This window comes from Rhododendron vialii, chromosome 13a (genome assembly GCF_030253575.1).
Source record: "Rhododendron vialii isolate Sample 1 chromosome 13a, ASM3025357v1".
NCBI lineage: Eukaryota > Viridiplantae > Streptophyta > Magnoliopsida > Ericales > Ericaceae > Rhododendron > Rhododendron vialii.
The window spans coordinates 26,312,065-26,331,929 of record NC_080569.1 but is presented as its reverse complement, the minus strand read 5'-3'; the positions used below and the strand labels follow the sequence as shown (position 1 = coordinate 26,331,929).

General features: G+C 37.7%; 1 protein-coding gene across 1 annotated transcript in view; it reads left to right on the top strand.

Moving 5' to 3' along the window:
* LOC131312785 (protein NAP1) overlaps positions 1 to 19,865 on the top strand; it is a 33,932-nt gene that overhangs the window by 1,093 nt on the left and 12,974 nt on the right. Inside the window, exons 2-21 of the mRNA XM_058340761.1 lie at positions 232 to 666; positions 754 to 828; positions 4,700 to 4,780; positions 5,075 to 5,155; positions 5,401 to 5,483; positions 6,262 to 6,346; positions 7,186 to 7,311; positions 7,489 to 7,596; positions 9,962 to 10,006; positions 10,221 to 10,363; positions 11,088 to 11,220; positions 12,043 to 12,153; positions 12,290 to 12,368; positions 14,201 to 14,394; positions 15,118 to 15,263; positions 17,191 to 17,272; positions 17,400 to 17,510; positions 18,564 to 18,689; positions 18,782 to 18,921; positions 19,023 to 19,119. Of these exons, the coding sequence (XP_058196744.1) occupies positions 259 to 666; positions 754 to 828; positions 4,700 to 4,780; positions 5,075 to 5,155; positions 5,401 to 5,483; positions 6,262 to 6,346; positions 7,186 to 7,311; positions 7,489 to 7,596; positions 9,962 to 10,006; positions 10,221 to 10,363; positions 11,088 to 11,220; positions 12,043 to 12,153; positions 12,290 to 12,368; positions 14,201 to 14,394; positions 15,118 to 15,263; positions 17,191 to 17,272; positions 17,400 to 17,510; positions 18,564 to 18,689; positions 18,782 to 18,921; positions 19,023 to 19,119 (2,454 nt within the window). The 5' untranslated portion in view covers positions 232 to 258. The remainder of the gene's footprint in view (positions 1 to 231; positions 667 to 753; positions 829 to 4,699; positions 4,781 to 5,074; positions 5,156 to 5,400; positions 5,484 to 6,261; positions 6,347 to 7,185; positions 7,312 to 7,488; positions 7,597 to 9,961; positions 10,007 to 10,220; positions 10,364 to 11,087; positions 11,221 to 12,042; positions 12,154 to 12,289; positions 12,369 to 14,200; positions 14,395 to 15,117; positions 15,264 to 17,190; positions 17,273 to 17,399; positions 17,511 to 18,563; positions 18,690 to 18,781; positions 18,922 to 19,022; positions 19,120 to 19,865) is intronic.

The following is a 19,865-nucleotide window of genomic DNA, read 5'->3' as shown; positions in this document are numbered from 1 at the left end:
CTAGGTTTGGTCAAGGAGTGGAGAGATGTTCTGGATTTTCTTTACGCTTACTTAATTTGGGCCAACATTTGAGTAAGGAGTGAAGATGCTCTAATAGAACTTCCTGAGCTGTTGAATGTGTGAGTTAATGGATTCAAGGGGTTGAATCATCTGATTAGTGCAAATGACAGAGGTTTGCCTAAATTGTGAGTGTCCTGAATATACGTGTCTGAATCTTATTCTTGCTTACAGAGTTATTGGGCGAATTAATCATTACAAATGTCAAGGTCTGGGCAGAATTTGTCAGCACAAAATGCTTTGTCATCATCACCCAGGTCAAGGGAATGGGAAGGACCTGGACGGTGGACGGAGTATTTGGGTCCAGAAATGACCTCTCCACTGACATCTAGGAGACCTAAGAATGCTGGGTCTGAAGGGGCAGTTCAGAGTTCTGGTGGGTCCCACAAGGCATTGAACATGCAGTGGCTGTATCAGCTTACTGCAGTTGCTGAAGGGCTTATGGCCAAAATGTATAGACTAAATCAAATTCTGGACTATCCAGATTCTGTTGGTAATGTGTTTTCTGAGGCATTTTGGAAGGCAGGTTTGTTCCCCAACCATCCAAAGATTTGTGTCCTGCTCTCAAAGAAGTTCCCGGAGCACCACAGCAAATTACAGCTTGAACGTGTAAGAATGAGACTTTGTAACTGTCAAATGTTTTTTTGTTGTTGTCCATGGGAATAGCACTGAGTCTGTTTGGGAACATCGATGTAGGTGGACAAGGTTGCGTTGGATGCTTTGAATGACAGCGCAGAAGTTCATTTCCAAAGCTTGGAACCATGGGTCCAGGTACTGTGTTACTTTACTTTGTTTTCAGTCATGGGCATGTTCAAATGTAAGATGCTGGTGAAATTTTACTTTACATCTTTTTGTTTGTTATAGGTACTTTTTCTTTCATTGTGTTAAAGTTAAGGTTGGAACTTGTTGCTTTCCCATCCCTCAAGGGAAAAAACGCATCTAAACCAATGCATGAAGCTCAAAATGGTATATTGGTTTCGTAAAAGGCGAAGTGTCTGTGCTCCATACTTTTCCTCGAATTCCATTTTACTTATAGTGTTTTGAGAATGCTCAAATACTATGAATGGAAGTCACATGGGAACAGGCTATGGTTTAAGTGATTTCTACCTCAGGATTTCTAATTACAGTTTCAAGCTAGTTGTAGTCTTAGTGGTAACTAAGGGAGAGGGAAGCATGAAAGTCTTTAAGAAGCTTTTCTAATCATTGAAAAAGAAGGCTCAATGGTCATTGTGAAGTAATATGTCAAATCCATATCGACACGACTTAGCTTCAAGAGAGAAAGAGAATACGGTGAAAACGCTTCATACACAATGGTTGATAAGGTCCCAAATCAAAGAGAATTTATTCATTGTTTTTTATGACAAAAAAATTCCCTTGAACTCTGAAAAGAAACCCAAATGTACACAAATCGACATAAAGTATTGTATTTGGGGGGGGGGGGGGGGGGTGTGAGCTCAACAATGTTAAATTTCTCCATAAACTCATAAATACATCAGGAGGATGAGAAGAATCTTCTCCCAACCAAGTGATCACAGGCTCTCCAGAATACTAGTAGAAGGGTAATGACGATCCTTATGGACACTTCTTAGACTTAACGACTCACAATGATCACTAGAAATTCAGCAATCAAATGATCTAGTAATTCCTCTTTTTTAATTTTCTTTTGTTTTTGTAATTCTAGAATTTCCTCATCCTTTTTGTGTAGAGTTGCACTAGTTTGGATAGTACACTTGTGCCCGGTCTAATCATCCATTGTATCCGAGTTCTGAGCTATTCATCGGAAGAAAGATCTATGTATCCTTTAGAAGGGGTTGACCCGTTTGGATAGTACCCTTCTGCCTTGTCTAATCATCCATTGTATCCGAGTTCTGAGCTATTCATCGGAAGAAAGATCTATGTATCCTTTAGAAGGGGTTGACCCTTCGCCACCTTCTTTCCCTTTTGGCGGATATTAAGGTGGAAAGGGATGACTTGGAAGGTTGGTGAAAGGTTCCCTGCCCATCACTCACCTCATCATCCAAAATCCGATGCATCCCTCCTAAGTTCAACTCTAACGAATGCAAGAATTCTTGAGTGATCTCAAAGTGAAAACCACTAGATGCTGGTAGAAGCAGTGTTCTAAATGGTGGCCGCCCAGGCTGCCTAGGCACTTGGAGGTGCCCTGCCGCCACGCCAATAGCCCTTGGCGTTTGATTTGGCGCCCAGGGAGGTTTGGCGGCCGCCTAGGCGGGCTTGGTGGGCCTTGGCGGCGTCTTTGGAGGCCCTTGGCGGTGTAAAAAAAAAAAAAATAAATAATACGAGGGAGGTGAGCGAAGCCCTGCTACTTATTGCCTTATTCAACTTATTTGCTAGTTGCTACTACTTAGGGGTTGTTTGGACAAAAAAGTCAAAGTGGCTTATTTTTTGTCCTTATTCAATTTTTTTTTGTATCACTTGGCTTATCATCATTTTTTTGGGGATTATTGCATCCTCATGACAAGAGGAATCTAAACAGTAAAAAATTTTGATCGAAATCCAATTTTTTTTGAATAAAGACGAAAAAATTGGCTTATTGGCTTATTTTCGTCTTTATGTGGCTTTATTTGGCTCATTTTTGGCGGGAAAGCCATTGGCTTTTTTAGAAGAACAACCCCTTAATTTCATTTGGGTTTGTACTTTGAAGTTTGAACTTGCATTATGGATACTTGAAATATAGTTTGATTGGATAATGGTTTGTTAAAAAAAAAAAAATCCGCCGAATTGCTTGGCACCGCCTAGGCGGCTGGGCGCTTGGAGGTGGGTCTCCGCCCGATTACCGCCAAGTGCCATTTAGAACATTGGTTAGAAGGTATAATATCCCTCCACATTAACTACATTCTTGTCCCGATGACTTGGAGATACTGCATGACTTTTTTGGGGTTTTAGGTGAGGTGTTCAAATATTATCTCATTGGCGCCTTGACAGGATACGGTTTGTAACCAAATCAGGGATGGGGGTTAGAAGGGTTGGCCATTTCAATAGAGCCTGTTTGGGTAAATGGTTGTGGGAGGTTTTCACGGGAGATGGAGTGACTTATAGTAGTAATAAGGTGATTTGATGACAACAAAGGTGTCGTGTTCTCATGGTTACTTTCAAAGGGGACATGGTTTTTTGGGAGGTGGCGGCTTGGTGGCTGGGGAGTTTTGGGGTTTGTTTCTATGTTAGTTGTGGTTTGAGATTAGGGTTTAGGCCTCGCTCTGATACCATGTTGTTAGAGATAAAGAAAAAGTATATAGGGTTAATTAACCCTAACACACATCATTGTTATTTATATTATAGATATAGAATACCACGTTACATGACTTAGTTAAGCAATGTGGGACTAATACATTCTAACAGTCGCGATACAAATCACATTCATTTTGTTATGAAATATATGGTCGATGATCATGGTTGTCAAAATCGTACTATTCACGATACGTTCGCTATTTGATTCACGATTCGCGCAAAAATGATACAAATCTATAGGTGAATCAAGGTTTGTATCATAATACCATGGTTTCTATTGGTCGATTTGATTCGCGATTCACGCAAAAACGATACGAATCTATAGATGAATAAAGGAGTATCACAATTGTTGTGTTCGACTAATATGAAACCACATTTGCAATTCGCCTTAATTTTTCTTTTAGGAAACCAAGAACATAAGATAATATACAGTTTAAGTACGAAAATTCTTATTCCCATGCAAAATTTGTTAAGATTGGTATTTATTATGATTCGGAGCATGTTCCTTTTTTCCTCATTCTTCTTGAAGATTAAAATAGTCATTCTAAAGAGGTTTACAATTAAGATACCTTATTCTGATGTGTTATGTCTTTCATTTTGGTAAAATGTTCATATTTTGTTATAATGTGAGTCAATAGATGTGCTCAACATCTTTAAAATGTTATAATTTTAATTTGCTAGATGGTAATTATACAAGTAACCATGAATATTGTTGAGGATAATATCTATATGGATGCATTGTCCCACAGATTGATTTTTCTAATTTGTGTATCCTCTAAATCATAAACCGGGACATGCTAGTTTAGTTTCGTACCTATGAGGCTACAAACTTTTAATGTGTTAAAGCTAAGCTTTCATTTTTATAATGAATCTTTAACATCTATATGCACATATCCATTTTACTGTAGTATTTATTTTTCTATTATGTACAGGTGTCTTTCCTACTAGGCCATGTGATCATCAATTAATAATAAACAACAAACTTTAATATAGATTTAAGCTTAAATTTTTAATTTTACAATGTATCTTTATTATGTAGGTGGGTAGATACATTTTCCAATGTATTTTTGAAATTTGGACTGAATCATTAAGATTCATGATTCGATTCAATTCACGATTCGCAAAAGGGTCAATCTGATTCTCGATTCCATTCACGATTTGACAACCTTGTCAATGATGTATATAATTGTAAAAATGAAAGAGAAAGTAATGAAGTTATGGATCAAGAACCTCTTGTTCTATCAAGAGGGCATTTTTTCCTTGTTTGGTCATTTGCAATTCTTTGTACTTGAAGTGGTAGGCCCCAATATGTCCATTGCATTTTTGCAAGTCAATCTGCGATAACAAAAGAGATCTGTGTATCTATCATGCATTTACTTTTTTTCTTCTGACTCAGCTGCTTCTTGACTTGATGGCATTTCGGGAACAAGCTTTGCGGCTCATATTGGATCTTAGCAGTACAGTAATTACCTTGTTGGTAAGTATACTAACATGCAAAATTTGGAGCACGGACGTATTATAACATAAACTTTAGGTATAAAGGATAGACGTGCTTTTTCTATTGGCTTTTCATGTGATTTAAACCCCTTTTCTCCTAATTCCAATTTTTGGTACTTGTATAGTGTCCATGCTAATATATGTTTGCTAGTCACGCTGTTAAAACTCATCAACATGCAATAAAGGCTAGCGTTGCTAAGTTTTTCGGTCGAAGAGTGATGACATAATGTTCTACGTATTCTCTGATGCCTAGGTATATTCCTTTATTTTGCAGCCCCATCAGAACTCTCTTATACTCCATGCATTTATGGACCTTTTTTGTGCCTTTGTCCGTGTCAATCTTTTTGCGGAGAAGGTAAGACCACTAACCATGTAGTTCCTCTTTGTTTTCCTTTTTGTCAATGCTATTTAAATGACGAGTTTAATTGGTTTATCCAAGTCCAAGACATATACGCATGATTCACTAGTATGTTTTTTTGAATGTGCTTCAACTTTACTGCAATATTTTGTGCCTTTGTCTGTTTCAATCTCTTTGTGGAGAAGGTAAGACCACTAACCATGTAGTTCCTCTTTTTTTTTTTCTTGATCCCTTTATTGCAGTTACCAAGAAAAATGATGCTGCAAATGTACAACCTTTTGCATGCCATATTGCGTAACGATCGAGATTGTGATTTTTATCACCGGTAGGGGCTGCTTTCTCAGTTATCTTGATTAGCCCTGCTAGATGCTCAGCAAGCTTGCTTAACTTCTTTTGGATCTTTGTATGATTTGGTGGTCAAATACACGACATGGTTTCGTGCTATATATAATGGGAGAGGGCTTGTCTATTTTTCCACTTGAGCTGATGCATAAGAAGGTGTCAATCCATTTCTTGTGCTTCTTACATTAGAAACACTAAGGGTGGTTATGAGTGCCATCAAAGGACTTGAATTACCTAACTAGACATAGTTTTTCTTTTAATATTTCTTCCTTGTGCAGTGTATTAGACTTAATCGGTAAAATCTTTTTCATATGGTTGTCAGGTTCCTGTTCTCTGCATACATTCTTTTCCTATTTATATATTTACATTATTCAGTGGTCGAAGTGTCTCTGGAAGTTATTTTGCAACAAACCAGAGTTCTAGATTTACCATGATCTCGTTGTAGAAGTACTAGATAACTATGATCTCATTGTATCACGGGTTATACCAGAACTTGCACGCTGTCCTTCTGTCCCTCCTTGTGATTAGTTGATGGTCATATTGTATAGACAAATATCCACATGACATATGAGAAAGGGAAACATTTCAAGGAGCAAATGGGAGTTCAAGAATTTGGGTTACTATTGAAATACTGGATGCCTTTTGCAAACTTAAAACACAAGACACATGTATTGTGGACAGCGGCAGCCATAACCTCGCATAGGCTATTAAGGAAATTGTACATGCTGTGGCTGATATATTCCTATTTTCATGAATGACAGGCTGGTTCAGTTCATTGACTCTTATGATCCACCATTGAAAGGATTACAGGAAGACTTGAATTTTGTCAGCCCTCGTATTGGAGAGGTCATATGTCTCTCTTCTTCCTGAAATGATCTCTTGGGAACTTCAATTTCAACTTTATTAAAATTGGCTTGGTCTGCTCAAATGTTGGAGTCAAATTTTACAGATTTTCTCAGTATCCTTTTAGTAGGAGCATTAATAGAAGTTCACTTGGTACCGGTAAAGTTTGTGGCACTTTCCGAGTACTCTTTTTCTGCTACACGACGACAGTTGTAATTTATGAAAAATGCTAATGACTGCCATTTTGGTGGTGGATAATGTGTGAAAGTACAACGTTGTCCCTTAAAGGAGTCTTGAAATATGTGAATGTGTATTGCTAACTGTGAAATGTGTATTGAAACTTTTAACTCTTCTGGCATTATATGATTAATATCCACTGCACATTAGCTTAACTGATAATCTGTGAATGTGTGCGGGTATGTGTGAAATGTTTATTGGTATTCTCACTTTGTTTGGCATTTTATGAGAAAACCGATAATTTAAACACGTACAGAATACTTCTGATAAAGGTGGACGACTTGTGCCCTCAGTCCCAAGAACTTTAGTTTTCAGTGGTAAAACTCCTATAAGTAGTCCCTAGAAAAGACATTTTACGTATGAACGTAACAAACTTACTTGAGGACAAAATATTCCCATTACTTATCCAAAAATAAATAAAAATAATCCCGTCGGAAGTGTTGCTTGAAATTGTCTGTGTCTGCAGGGAATGATAAAATGCACTTATTTATGTATGTTTCTATTCTAATTTATTGCCATCTAGTCTACCTTTCTACTGAAAAAGTATTAATTCACAAGTTTTTTGCAATTTTCACTTGGACTAAACAGCCCATATGCTTTTCCAGGTTTTAGAGGCAGTGGGACCTGTAATATTTCTCTCTACAGATACAAGGAAGCTAAGAAATGAGGGTTTTCTAAGTCCTTTTCATCCTCGATACCCCGAAATACTGACAAATTCAGCGCACCCAATGGTAAATGTGTTTTGATTGATGCTGTAAATGTTGGATGGCCTTGACTTACTGAAATTTGCATGATATCTCAAATACATTTACTATGACTGTTGTGTTAAGCAAAAGTTTGAGTTCAGTTGTAAGTTCTAAACATATTGCAGTCTCCTGTCATCTTAATTTTTTTATTTGCTTATGCAGAGAGCGCAAGACTTGGCAAATGTTACTTCTTATAGGGAGTGGGTATTGTTTGGGTATCTTGTTTGTCCAGATGAGCTTCTTAGAGTCACCAGCATCGACATTGCTTTGGTAATCTGAGGCAGTTACTATACTTTAGCTCTTATTGTGACATGAAAGATTGCTTTTAAGATTTCCTGTACAGTGGCAGAAGCAAGCATGCGAATAAAGGAAGATGGGCATCTTAGAGGATGTGACCTCATGAAAGTGGATGACCCTTGATATTAATCTGTTAGAAAAACATATCAAACTAAATTTGTATTTGTATTCTGCCAGCAACATGGTTACGGCTTCATAAGGTGTCATACACTTGCATGGTTGCACCTACCATAGAATCTACGAAAAGCCTAGATAGAAAACAAAATATAATTGAAGTCTGGCAGGCGTTGAAGAATCTTTAGTTGTCTTTGTAAATAGGACATAAGACATAAGAGGTTATGTCTCACATGATGAAAGAACGGAAAAGAAAAAAAAAAACAAAAAACGTGGCCATAACAAACTCACTATGCTTGTAGCTGATACTGGTTGTCTTGATATTATCATATCTTATATTCTGTTCCCTTTGTTTCAGAGTTTGTATATGTCAAGTTAGAGTTATATTGAAATGGATATGAAACAGAACTGCAACATTTCTGGTCTGTTGTGAATTTTTGGACATTTTACATCAACATATTTGTATTAATAGATGAGATTCATGGACAAAATTTTACCAAGTTGTATACCGATATGTTTCCTCGTTCTGTAGTTTAATTTCCTTGTCAAGATCATGTGCTGACATGAATTGACTTTTGTACCAATACAATTCAACTTCTGTATGCAATTTTTTTTGCCTCTGTAGTTCAACTCCAAGCATATGTAGTAGTCTACTTGATCCCACACGTCAATGATATTGCTTGCAAGTTAGAGTGCCTTTTCTATAGGTCATCATTATATTCGTTATATTACAGTGACACCCTTTGAATACTTCTGAAATATAAATTTTATACCGCTAGTATTTAAAGTATTACTGCACTCCCTTGGTTTACAAAATAGGGCAACCGTTAGCCCCTTCTTTTACTCAATCTTCTGTTGACGCAAATGAAAATCTCGATATCAGCTAAAATATGCATTAAAATACCAACTTTACCCTTTTACTCCCCCTCCCCATTCTCTCATTTCCTATCTACTCTATGCTGGTTAAATGGTTTGGGTTGCGTCTAATTGGACGAGCTCATACGTTCCACGTGCTGATCTGTTGATCAATGTCCGTTTCCCTCTTCATTGACAACCGCTCTCTTTTTAATCTCCTGTCCTCTGCCCTCTCTCAACGGTAACTGTGCATCATTTGGGGCCCATTTTCCAGCACTGCATCCAAGTTCCTAGCTGTCGGTAACAAATTCACAGTTGTCTTGATGGACATTCTTGCAACAACATGGCTGCCGTAGTCGTTCATGGAATAGCAGCAGCAGCAGCAAGTGGTGGTTTGTGGCAGTGGCATCATCGAAGACTCCCAACCAAACTCAACCTCTGTCACCAAATCCCAATTACCCAACACTCACAGCTCTACCAATTGCTCCTGCTTGGGTAGCATTATATGTGATTATCAAGAAAATGAATCCCCGAAGAATGACTTGAAGAAGATTGTGGAGAAGGGAGAAAGAGAAGGGATTAAATGTGATGAAGAATAAGAAAGAAACAAATTACTATTATATGATGACTAATGTCTCATATGTTGTACATTAAATGTTAAAACCGAAATGGTGCAAAGAGCTACACAGAGAAAGTAGTATAAAATTATCAATAATGAGAAACCTTTCGGCTTGAAAAGGAGATTTGGGAATTTTTTTTGATCCATGGATCAGGAGCAATTGTAAAACTAGACCCGATATCTGGTAAGAAGTCGAAAGACTTGTTATCCCCTTGGTACATTAGCCAACAGTTTGATTCGGTACATGATAATTCAGAAGTCATTAGCTTGTCAGATTTTGTTGATCTACTTCAGAGGCATTAACTAAGCAACTGAGCAAAAATATTTCAAGGGCCTTACTCGTTGCAATGTTACTGTTAGCATTGTTTAACCTTTTGTTTTCCTGATACATTTGTCTATATCATAAATTTACTCATTTTTACCTATTTTTCAAATATGTTAAAAATCATAATGCACTCGACGCGATAGGATACAAGAATCAGACCACACAAAAACAATGCGCGATTCATATCTCGATGTAACAACTCTGAGTGTAATAGAGTTAGGTGATGGTTTTGTTTGTTTTTTTCGTATGTGGCTTGTACCCTTGTACCCCCTTTAATATGCCTTCTACAAAATTACCTTGTTAAAGATATCCTTTGTTCCTTTTGTCTTTTTTTTTTTTACAACAAAACTGTAGTGCTCCTTCTGTTGTCTATGCTGTAGTTTTTTCCGTGTTTTCCTTTAACATGTTTATGGTGGTGGTTTTAGGTTGTACTGAAGGAAAATTTAGTTCTTCCATTGTTCAGGGATGAGGTGAGTTCTGTTGGTTACGTATCATAACAATTATCCTTAAGGAGTCTGTTGATCATACAACCTCTTAGATGTGCTTATGGAGATATTCAAATCAATATTTTTTTGGGTGTGAGAGTGGGTGCCATGGCTTGAACCCTTGACATGGCAAATGACACCACAAGGGAAATCAAAGCTTTGGTGAGATATTCAAATCATTGCTATGTATTATGTGCAGTTTATGCTATTGCATGAGGATTATCAGTTTTATGTGTTGCCACGGATACTGGAGTCAAAAAAGATGGCGAAATCTGGACGTACAAAGCAAAAAGAAGCGGATCTGGAGTATAGTGTCGCAAAGCAGGTTGAGAAAATGATAAGGTAGAAAGTCAATTAGCAGAACTTACCTTTGAAATTTATGCACTTGGCAACACATTTTACGGAGCAAGAAAGAAAATATCAATCTGTGAAGAAATTTCACAAATTTGCAGGATTTTTTCTTTTTCTTTCTACCAATTCACTGTGGGGTCCTGCTTGATAACAGAACCATTATGTGACATGGTCAAATAGTTGTTTAAAGGTAGTAAGTCATGATTGTTATCTCACATAGACCAAAGCCTCCCGACTTTCATGAACATATGTTCCAGGAATGAGGAGGTTGTTTTCAACTGCCATTTCAAAATCGTGCATAATATTGGTGCGCAGTCTTATTGACCACTTTGCTTTGTAGTACTCATAAAAAGGACCATGAGTTTGTAGCACACTTGTTCAGAGTGCTCCAGTGTAAATAAGCATGATGTCCTGTCACATTATTATACAGATGGGACAAAAGTTGACTGTAAGGTCGAGGTAAATGTAACGCTCCAATCAACATATATCAAAGTGTGAACTTTTTTGCTAAAGTGGAAGAATTTCTGTCCATGTATTATTAGACATTGGACTCTAGCTAACACTTGACAGGCTGGCTATTGACTATATAATTATCACATGTCCTTTTGCGCTTATAATTGTTCTCAAAATTTTATCAGATTCAGTTAAGTTACTCAAGGCCGATCTGCCTTGTTCCTTCTTATGCTTTACATTATTAGCTTTTTGATGATTGCAGTGAAGTCCATGATCAAGCAGTACTGTCTTGTGATGGCATACACCGGGAAAGGAGAATATTAATAAAGCAAGAGATTGGAAGAATGGTGCTTTTTTTTACGGATCAGCCGAGTTTGTTGGCTCCTAATATTCAGGTGAATTATATTTGACAAACTTCAAATTTGCTTTGTGATTTAAACGCTTCAACTATATGTTTCCTCTTTAAACCTTTCGACGAAACAAGAAGGTAGTTGAAAGCTTATTCTTTGGTGAATTTTACTTTTGAAGCTCCTTTCTATTGTTCAGTTAAAGATAAATCCTCTACAATTTCTTACAAGAAGAAGAGTAATGCATTTGAGCACCAAATATTTTGGAACTGGGCCATCCTACTTCTCATGTTTGGTGAAGTAGTGGTTACGACTCTGGTTATAGGTGAAAAGCAGCCATATTCTATCACAAGTCAGAAGGTTTTGGAAGCCATGGGATTAGGGGTGGGAATTTTTGACACTTCATGGCAACACCATGCGAACTATGATAAGTTGGTTGTTGGGTGGACGTGTAGTAGCCTTGGTGCCCTGTCAATAATTCTCTACTTTCATTTTCCTTAGAAAACACTTTTTGGTGAAGCTTGTGGTTTATAAGACTAGTGTACCACTTATTCATACAAAGCTTTTGTTGTTAGCTTGTTTCAGAATTGTTTAACCAACCTCATGAAAGAGCTTTAGCAATTACAGAGGTTCTCATGTGGTTATTTGGTTTCGTCAGCATATGTTGTACTAGTTTATGACGGTGTTACATTCTACATTTCATCAAAATGGACTTTCATGAAGCACATGTTTTCTTGGATAAGTAATGAATTTACTATCTCAGCATCATCAGTGAGTGTGCGTATCCTTCTGATGGGGTTGATTTGCTTAGTTTGTAACCCAATCATGTAATTAAATGGCAATGTCTTTGATAGTTGAATGTTCCCACAGATGGTATTCTCTGCCTTGGCATTAGCTCAATGTGAGGTTATGTGGTATTTCCAACATGTGGGAATTGCATCATCAAAATCTAAAGCTGCTCGAATGGTGCCAGTACACATAGTAGGTCCTACGTTCTCTGAAGTTTCAGTTAATTTCTGTTGGTATTGTGGATTTCTCATGCAGCTTTGTATCTGTTTGCTCAGTTTCAAGGCCTGTGAAGAAGAACTTGACTTTGATGGGTTTAAATTGTTTGCAGGATCCAAGTGATCCAACTATTGGATTTCTACTGGATGGAATGGACCATCTTTGCTGTCTGGTGCGCAAATATATTGCAGGTTAGGTTGAGTCTGAAGTCAACCAGTTTGCCGAAATAGTGGAAACATGTTGTATTTAGCTGTGATATTAGCTCATCAACTGTGAAGTTCGTGGTGTTTAAAATTTTCAACTACGTCGTCCACTGGAAATGAACTTCTATACTGGCGAACATTTTGTTTTTCTTCCAGGTTACGGCGGGAAATGCTAGCAATTTCTATGCCATCGTTTAATGTGGATTTGAATATTAGTGCTTTTGCCTTGTAATGTAGCAAATATAACGATGGAATGAATTTTTATTTTTCGGAGATATAGAATTACATTCGTGAGTAATTGAAGACGTAGTCTCATAGTTCAGAGTAATTGATGGTAAAATTCTGTGGTTTGAAAGTCAAACTAAACACTAGTGGAACACGTGATTTAGGTTGGGTTGGCGTGAACGTAGGTAGTAAGATCATTTTCCGGGCTGACAATGATTCTGAGTGGGGACCAAGCAACAGAAGTCACGATTGGCACAATCCTTTTACACTATTATGTAGCCTAGAAAGGAGTTTTATATTACCTATACGTTCCTATAGTAAGCGCTCAGGTTTCTTAAGCGAATTTCTGCTTTATGAATTCAACTGATTAATCCAATAAATATCCTAATGGGAAACTGAAAACTGTTTACATGAGAAATGAACCATTGGATGTGCATGAACATTTTTTTGTTTCAGGGTATACCAGGTGATATTTGAAAAGAGTCAATATTTAGTCAATTGCAAACAACTTTGCTTGGTGTGTTTTTATTTCCTGATCAGCTGGTGTGTTTTTATTGTTGCTGGCAAGTCTATACGATTTCATTATAGTACTCATAAGATGGCATTTTGGAACTTAGCTGTAGACATTTGTTACACTTCCTGTTGCCTGCTTTGAAGACTAATGTTAAGCAGCAACTTAGTATTCCTGGTTGCGGTACCATTTGTCTGCTGCAGTGATGCTCAAACTGTGGTTTGGGAAAAGACAGTAGATTTCTTGTCTTGTCTTGATTAAAAAGGTTGTTAGACAAGCCACACAATGTTGTAATCCAAGTTGCTTTTGTATTATGATAAGACAGAAACTCGCTAAATTATGTACTAATATACCTTATATAAAACTCTGAGAGCAGCCACTTTGTGCATGTATTGCCAATAGAACCGACCCTGGGCGTAGGCCCACCAGGCGCCGCCTGGGGCCTCCAGTTTTGGGCCCAATAATAGGGCCCCCAAATAGTGGAATATGTTAAATATTATGTACGTGAATTATTTTACAATAAGTCTAATGTAGCACAGTGGTCACACGCACGCGTTTAAACCGTGGGATCCTGAGTTCGATACCTTCCCCCTTCAAGTTTTATGCAACAATTTTGGAACCCTTACAAAAAAAGAAGCCTTGAAACGCTGCCTGGGAGGATTGAACTCGCGACCAGAGGTTCTAATTGGCAGGTACTACCACTCTACCACACCTTGTCTTGTTTCTCAAATGATAAAACTAATTATTAATATACTAAAAGCAAGAGGCCCCATTTTCAAACCCTGCCTAGGGCCTCAGAAATCTCAGGGCTGGGCCTGATTGCCAAAGGTTAGGTCTGTTTCCCATCCTCCCCCGCCCATACCCCTAATGATTGGGGACTAGATGGGTTCTGCTATTGTTGTTGTTGTTGTTGTACCTCATATAAAACTCTCTATTTTCCAAGTCATCGATGCCTTGCATGATTGTTTCGAATTTATTGTCCAGTTGGCACTTGTCATGCATTATTGCTTTGTTCAGTTGTTGCCAAACTAATTTTCTACAACAATGCGATGTGGGCTTATGGAACATTCATGACCCCTTGCAGCAATTAGAGGCTATGCACTATCTTATCTATCATCCTGTGCTGGTAGAATCAGATTTCTGTTGGGAACTCCAGGAATGGTGGCTCTTGACTTGGATGCGACCTTGAAAAGACTTTTCCAGCAGATTGTTCAACATCTTGAAAACATACCAAAACCTCAGGGTGATACTATTTCTGCTATCACATGCGATCTATCCGTAAGAAATTTCTGTCAGCCATGTTTTATTATTTCTAGCCTCTCCGTAATGTTCATTCTATTATAACTTCATGATCGTTCATCGGCATTGAATTTGTGACCCTAGCTCCTCTAATGTATCTTGCTCTAGATTATCTTGGTTTAGTTGTTTCATCTCGCCTAGGGCAGCTGTTTTTTCGCATTTGATGCCGAAGGTTAGGTCTGTAACCATAGTAGGGTTCTCATTCCCTACTATGTGATTTTTCTCCTAGTCTCTGGTATAATGAGTTTTACTTGTATGAAGTCTAAATTCCAAATTTCAGTTTGTTAGTGATGGTGATATGTCTCAAAAAACTCAAGAACGAATAACATGAATGAATCTGATAAAAATAATAATAATAATAATAACATGAATGATTTGTTGTCTCGTCAATAACTGTGGGAAGTTAATTCATGAAGATGACCCGCAATATTTTTATTATCGGAGTGTTATTATCGGAGTGCTTGACTGCATGTTTTGTATTGGGCAATACATGTTGACAATCTAGGAAAACAAAAGTATATGCATATTGTCTATCCAATAAATTTATACTGATGTTGCTGAGCTGAGGATTTTTTCAATTAAGTCATGTGACTTTACATATTTGTTCTTAAAGAGTGATCTTGAATCACCTACCTTTTGCATTGCTCTTGTAGCTTTTTTCCCCCCTTTTGATTTTACCACGCAGCTGTGTATATTGACCAGGAGTTGCGTAAGGATTGGTTGTCAATGTTGATGATTGTAACTTCAGCTCGGTCCTCCATAAACATCAGACATTTGGAGAAAGCTACAGTGTCTACTGGAAAAGAGGGCCTATTGTCGGAAGGAAATGCTGCATACAATTGGTCCAGGTGCTGTCTCTTACTTCCGTTTTATTTTCCAACTGATAATGAATATACTCTTGTAGAAACATCTTCTTAGCTTTTCTTTTCTCCTAATTTACTCGAGAAAATCTGTTGTTGCTTATTTCGTCGTTGTGACAAATGAAATTGTTGTAAAACCCAGGAATTTTAAAGATTACCCATTGAAATTAAAAGTGTCCTTGGATGGATATTCTTTGGGGAAACGGACATGCGGTTGTAAATGTTTGACTCCGTTTTCATGGTATTTGTCTTCTTCTGCTATTAAAGAAATTCTGGATGTCAAAAATGTAATTTTTGACGTTGATTATGATCTCACTCATGTCAATCGGCAACTCATCATTTCTAGAAAAAGCAACAAAATAAAGATACGAGCTAGTCGGGTCGAGATGTAAGGAAACAATGTTGGTTGTGTGTGGTTGTGAAAAGGTGCAACGTAACAATTCCTGTGCTTCTGATTTTTAAGTTGGAGACTCTTTTTCGTACACATATCACATGGTATTTATCATGCCATATTCCATGCGGAGTTCTATGTATCAGCTGTAGGAAGTTCATTGTATTCGTGGCAATGGCAGAGACAGCCATGCAATCTTATTCTTTTATTTCTTCCAGTTGGTGGGCTGCGAGCCATTTTTGAACTTCTGTTAGTTTTTATTCTGGCTAAAGTTATCTTGTTGCTGATAAAAAGTAAGAGAAAAGGGCTAACATTTGAGCATTAATTTACCCCAAAGCATAAGCTGAGTCTTGGTGATGCCAAAATTTTAGGAAGACGTAGTGCATATGCTCTCTGGTCTGACAATGGAATGATGATGTTATTGTCAACAATGTTGCATGGACTCTTCTATCTTCTCCAAACTACCATGTTTGACGGATATGATAAGGGTCAGGTCTAGGATACACGTCCAAAACCCTTGTCCAATTTAGACTCTTGACTCATTTAGCTTGTATTGTATTTGTAGGAAAAGAAACTCACATTTGCTAGAAAAGAAACAATTCTAGCCTTTTCTTATTGAGGGTTAGTTGTTGGACATGCACATGCACCCGCAACAGGAGCTGATACTCGTGTTTGAATCGACGACAACATAGATTGTGAGTGCCTAGATAAGTTTCAAGTGCATGGGCTGTGGTATCCTATTGAAAGTGTTGAAGTTGTTAGATTATGCATTATCCCAAAAGCTTAAGTTGTTCTAAAATGAGCGCAACCGTGTTTATGAAGTTTTCCAACACGCGGAGATTCCAGCATTCATAAATAGAGGGAAACAAAATGGGAAGGGCCAAGGGGAGAAGCATAATGGTGAAGGAGAACAAATCCAAACGGAGAGATGTGAACCTGAGATTTCTCCCGACCTGTGCTTTGGTAATGTGTTAGATTACCAGCTGTCCCTAAAGCTTAAGATGGTAGGAAATGGACCCGTTGTAATCAAGTTATCCAACATAAGGCACCATCGTGAATGGAGAAAATTTCATTCGTCTGATGTGTTTGGAAGTTAAGGTTTTCAAGTATCCAAAGGACAATCATTGGAGTTTATATCGGAAGGAGGCTGAAAATGAAAATTTTGCCTGCAAGATAAGTGAGAGTCCTAATCAACGGCTCCTCCAAGTTCTACATGTTTTTTGGAAAAGAAGATACCTGTTGCATGCTTGAGTTTCTAAATACACTATGCAACTTTCCATATTGTGTTCGATTTTTACCAGGTTGATCACAGCAATCAGTTAATTCTAGTTGCTTGCATGAGTTACTGAACAAACTGACCTTGACCTGGTAATCACTTTCAGCCTTATTATGGAAATGGTTAATGCCAAGTTGCATGTATGAGTTTCTGAATTCTGGTACATGTGATCCAGCAATAAACTGATTTGTAGTGGCTTATGGATTTGCAATCGACATATTTAACACATGCTGTATGTGGCAATACAGATGTGTTGATGAACTGGAATCTCAGCTATCAAAACATGGTAGTCTGAAAAAGCTTTATTTCTACCACCAGCATCTTACCACTGTGAGTTCTTGCTTTCTGTTTCTACGTCTGGATTGGAAGGCCCATCTTTTCTATTGCTCAGTGCATTTTTTTCAGATTCAGCTATACTTGAAATTCCTAGGTTCCATCTGAACTTAGCCAAAAACAGGTTTTCAGGAACACCATGTTTGGACCTGAAGGGCGTCCTCAACATTGCTGTGCATGGCTTGGTGTTGCTAGTAGTTTTCCCGAATGTGCTTCTGCGATTGTTCCAGAAGAGGTATTCAACTATCATTCTACTCATTTAGGTAATTTTACCTGCTCATACGAATTAAAGAATCTACATATCCCATCGATTTCCTAATGGTTCTAGAACTCTGACAGAATAAGGTCATTTACTTATTTTATATCCATGAGTTGCTTTCATGCTGGAAGAAGAAAGATCAATATTGTAATGACTGGAGTACTATGTCAGAGAGAATGTTGGGGAACTCTAAACGTTCCCAAACAAATGGTAATACTTTTCAAACTTTCCAAATTTGTGAGAACAAATAATGTCGATTTGCTTGTTTTCAAAACAAGTTTGCATTCTCTCCTCCTTCCCGCAGCACCCCTAGCGGATATTTCCTGCTACCCCCAGCCTAGACCACCACCTCTGTCCCTCCTGCCACCCTACACTTCCGGTGATCTTTGCCATTGAGTTAAAATAGAGACTCCCTTTCCTCCAGCAACCACTCTGGCAACTGTCCAACCTCGTGTGACCACCTCCAATGACCCTCCACTGAATGCTCCACCTCCAGCCACCAATTTGGGTGACTCCAGCCACCTCCTCTAGTGACTCCCTTTCCCGTAGCAACCCCTCCAGCGACCCCTGCACTTCATTTCAAAATAAGTTTTCAAAACACATATCTGTTCTGTTTTTGCTTTTGACAAAAAACAAAAAAAAAAAACTTGTCTAATGTTGTGAATAGAAGACAGCTGAAAACTTCAGCAAACAGAGCCTAACTGTTTTGGAGGTACTATTGCATTCACATGGAACAAACTCCGACAAAATTGATGGTTAAATTGCTTGTCCCAATTGGGGGATTTCTCAGAACAGTTAAGCTCATGCTAGTTTAATACTCTTTGGGGAATATTATGCCTTGCCTAAGTTATAATTGGTGTTTAAGAGCCCACTTATTATATGAAGTATTTTATGGCTGTACTGATGTGGAATACATCCATGTCTCAGTGTTGTCTTTCAAAACACCTTTACAACCAGAAGCCTTCTATGTCTTGAATGAATTTATCTGATTTGAATAACATTATTGTTCAACGACTTTAATCAATACAGGTTACTAAAATTGGTCGAGATGCTGTCCTGTATGTTGAGTCCCTTATTGAATCGATCATGGGAGGACTGGAAGGATTAATCAATATTCTTGACTCCGAAGGAGGTTTTGGTTCTCTGGAGATGCAGGTTGATACTTATTTCTAACGCTCTTAAAAGTCACTCATTACTCATTAGGATGTAGTTTTATTACATTAGACTTATTAGATGTGCTATTTCAGCTTCTTCCGGAGCAGGCAGCTACTCTCATGAATCTGACATCAAGAGTTTCAATCCCATCAGGAAAATCACCGAAAGTCGTATCTGGTTTTCATTTCCCAGGCTATGAGAGCTATCCCGAAAACAATGGTTCTATAAAAATGTGAGGCTTATGAATTGGATGCTGGATGTTTGTCTGTATCTCCTTTTCTAGTAGAGTTGGTGGGAAAAATGATTATCCATCTGGTTTTGTTTGAATGGCAGGTTAGAGGCCGCAATGCAAAGGTTGACAAACCTTTGCTCAGTTTTAAACGATATGGAGCCTATATGTGTTCTAAACCATGTCTTTGTTCTCAGGGAGGTAAATCTGTTGACTTGTGGCTAAAATTATAGTGAAGTTTGTGGCTAAAATTATAGTGAAGTTGGAGTCATTTTTATAGTTCTTTGGAATATTCATAATAGCACCCCTCTTTTATCCTACTCTCTAATCTCTATGCCTTTGTTGTTTTTCCTGACGATGCCTTCTCTACTGCCTACCCCTTCACCTACGTAGCATGGACACAGACACGGAAACAGATACAAGACACTGAAATTCTAAAAAACTTAGGACACGAACACAGCCATATATATAAATATATCATAAATGTATGCAGTAACAGTTTATACACAGAAATACATGCACTTTTTTTTGATATGTTAGATATATACATTGTTATGTATTGCTATTATACCAGCACTCACACATATATACATATATATGTAATAATATACATATCTATATAATAGGTTAACACTCATACACATAGCGGCAGAGATATACACACGAATCTATACCAGTACATACATATATGTAAATGCACAGAGAGAGTTTAGGATTGTTTATATAGGTTTGATTACACTGAAACCCAAACATTTGACTACTAACATGTTTACCCCCAGAAAAATTAAAAAATATTACACTTCTACCCTCGCCGTGCCCCCCTCCAAAAGTTAATTTAATTTCTCCATGTCTAATACGCAGAAACAGCGACCTCTAGGAGTGTCGGTGCTTCATAGCTCTTCAACTCTGTCAAAAACATTTCAGACATGATAACTATAGTTGTTTTC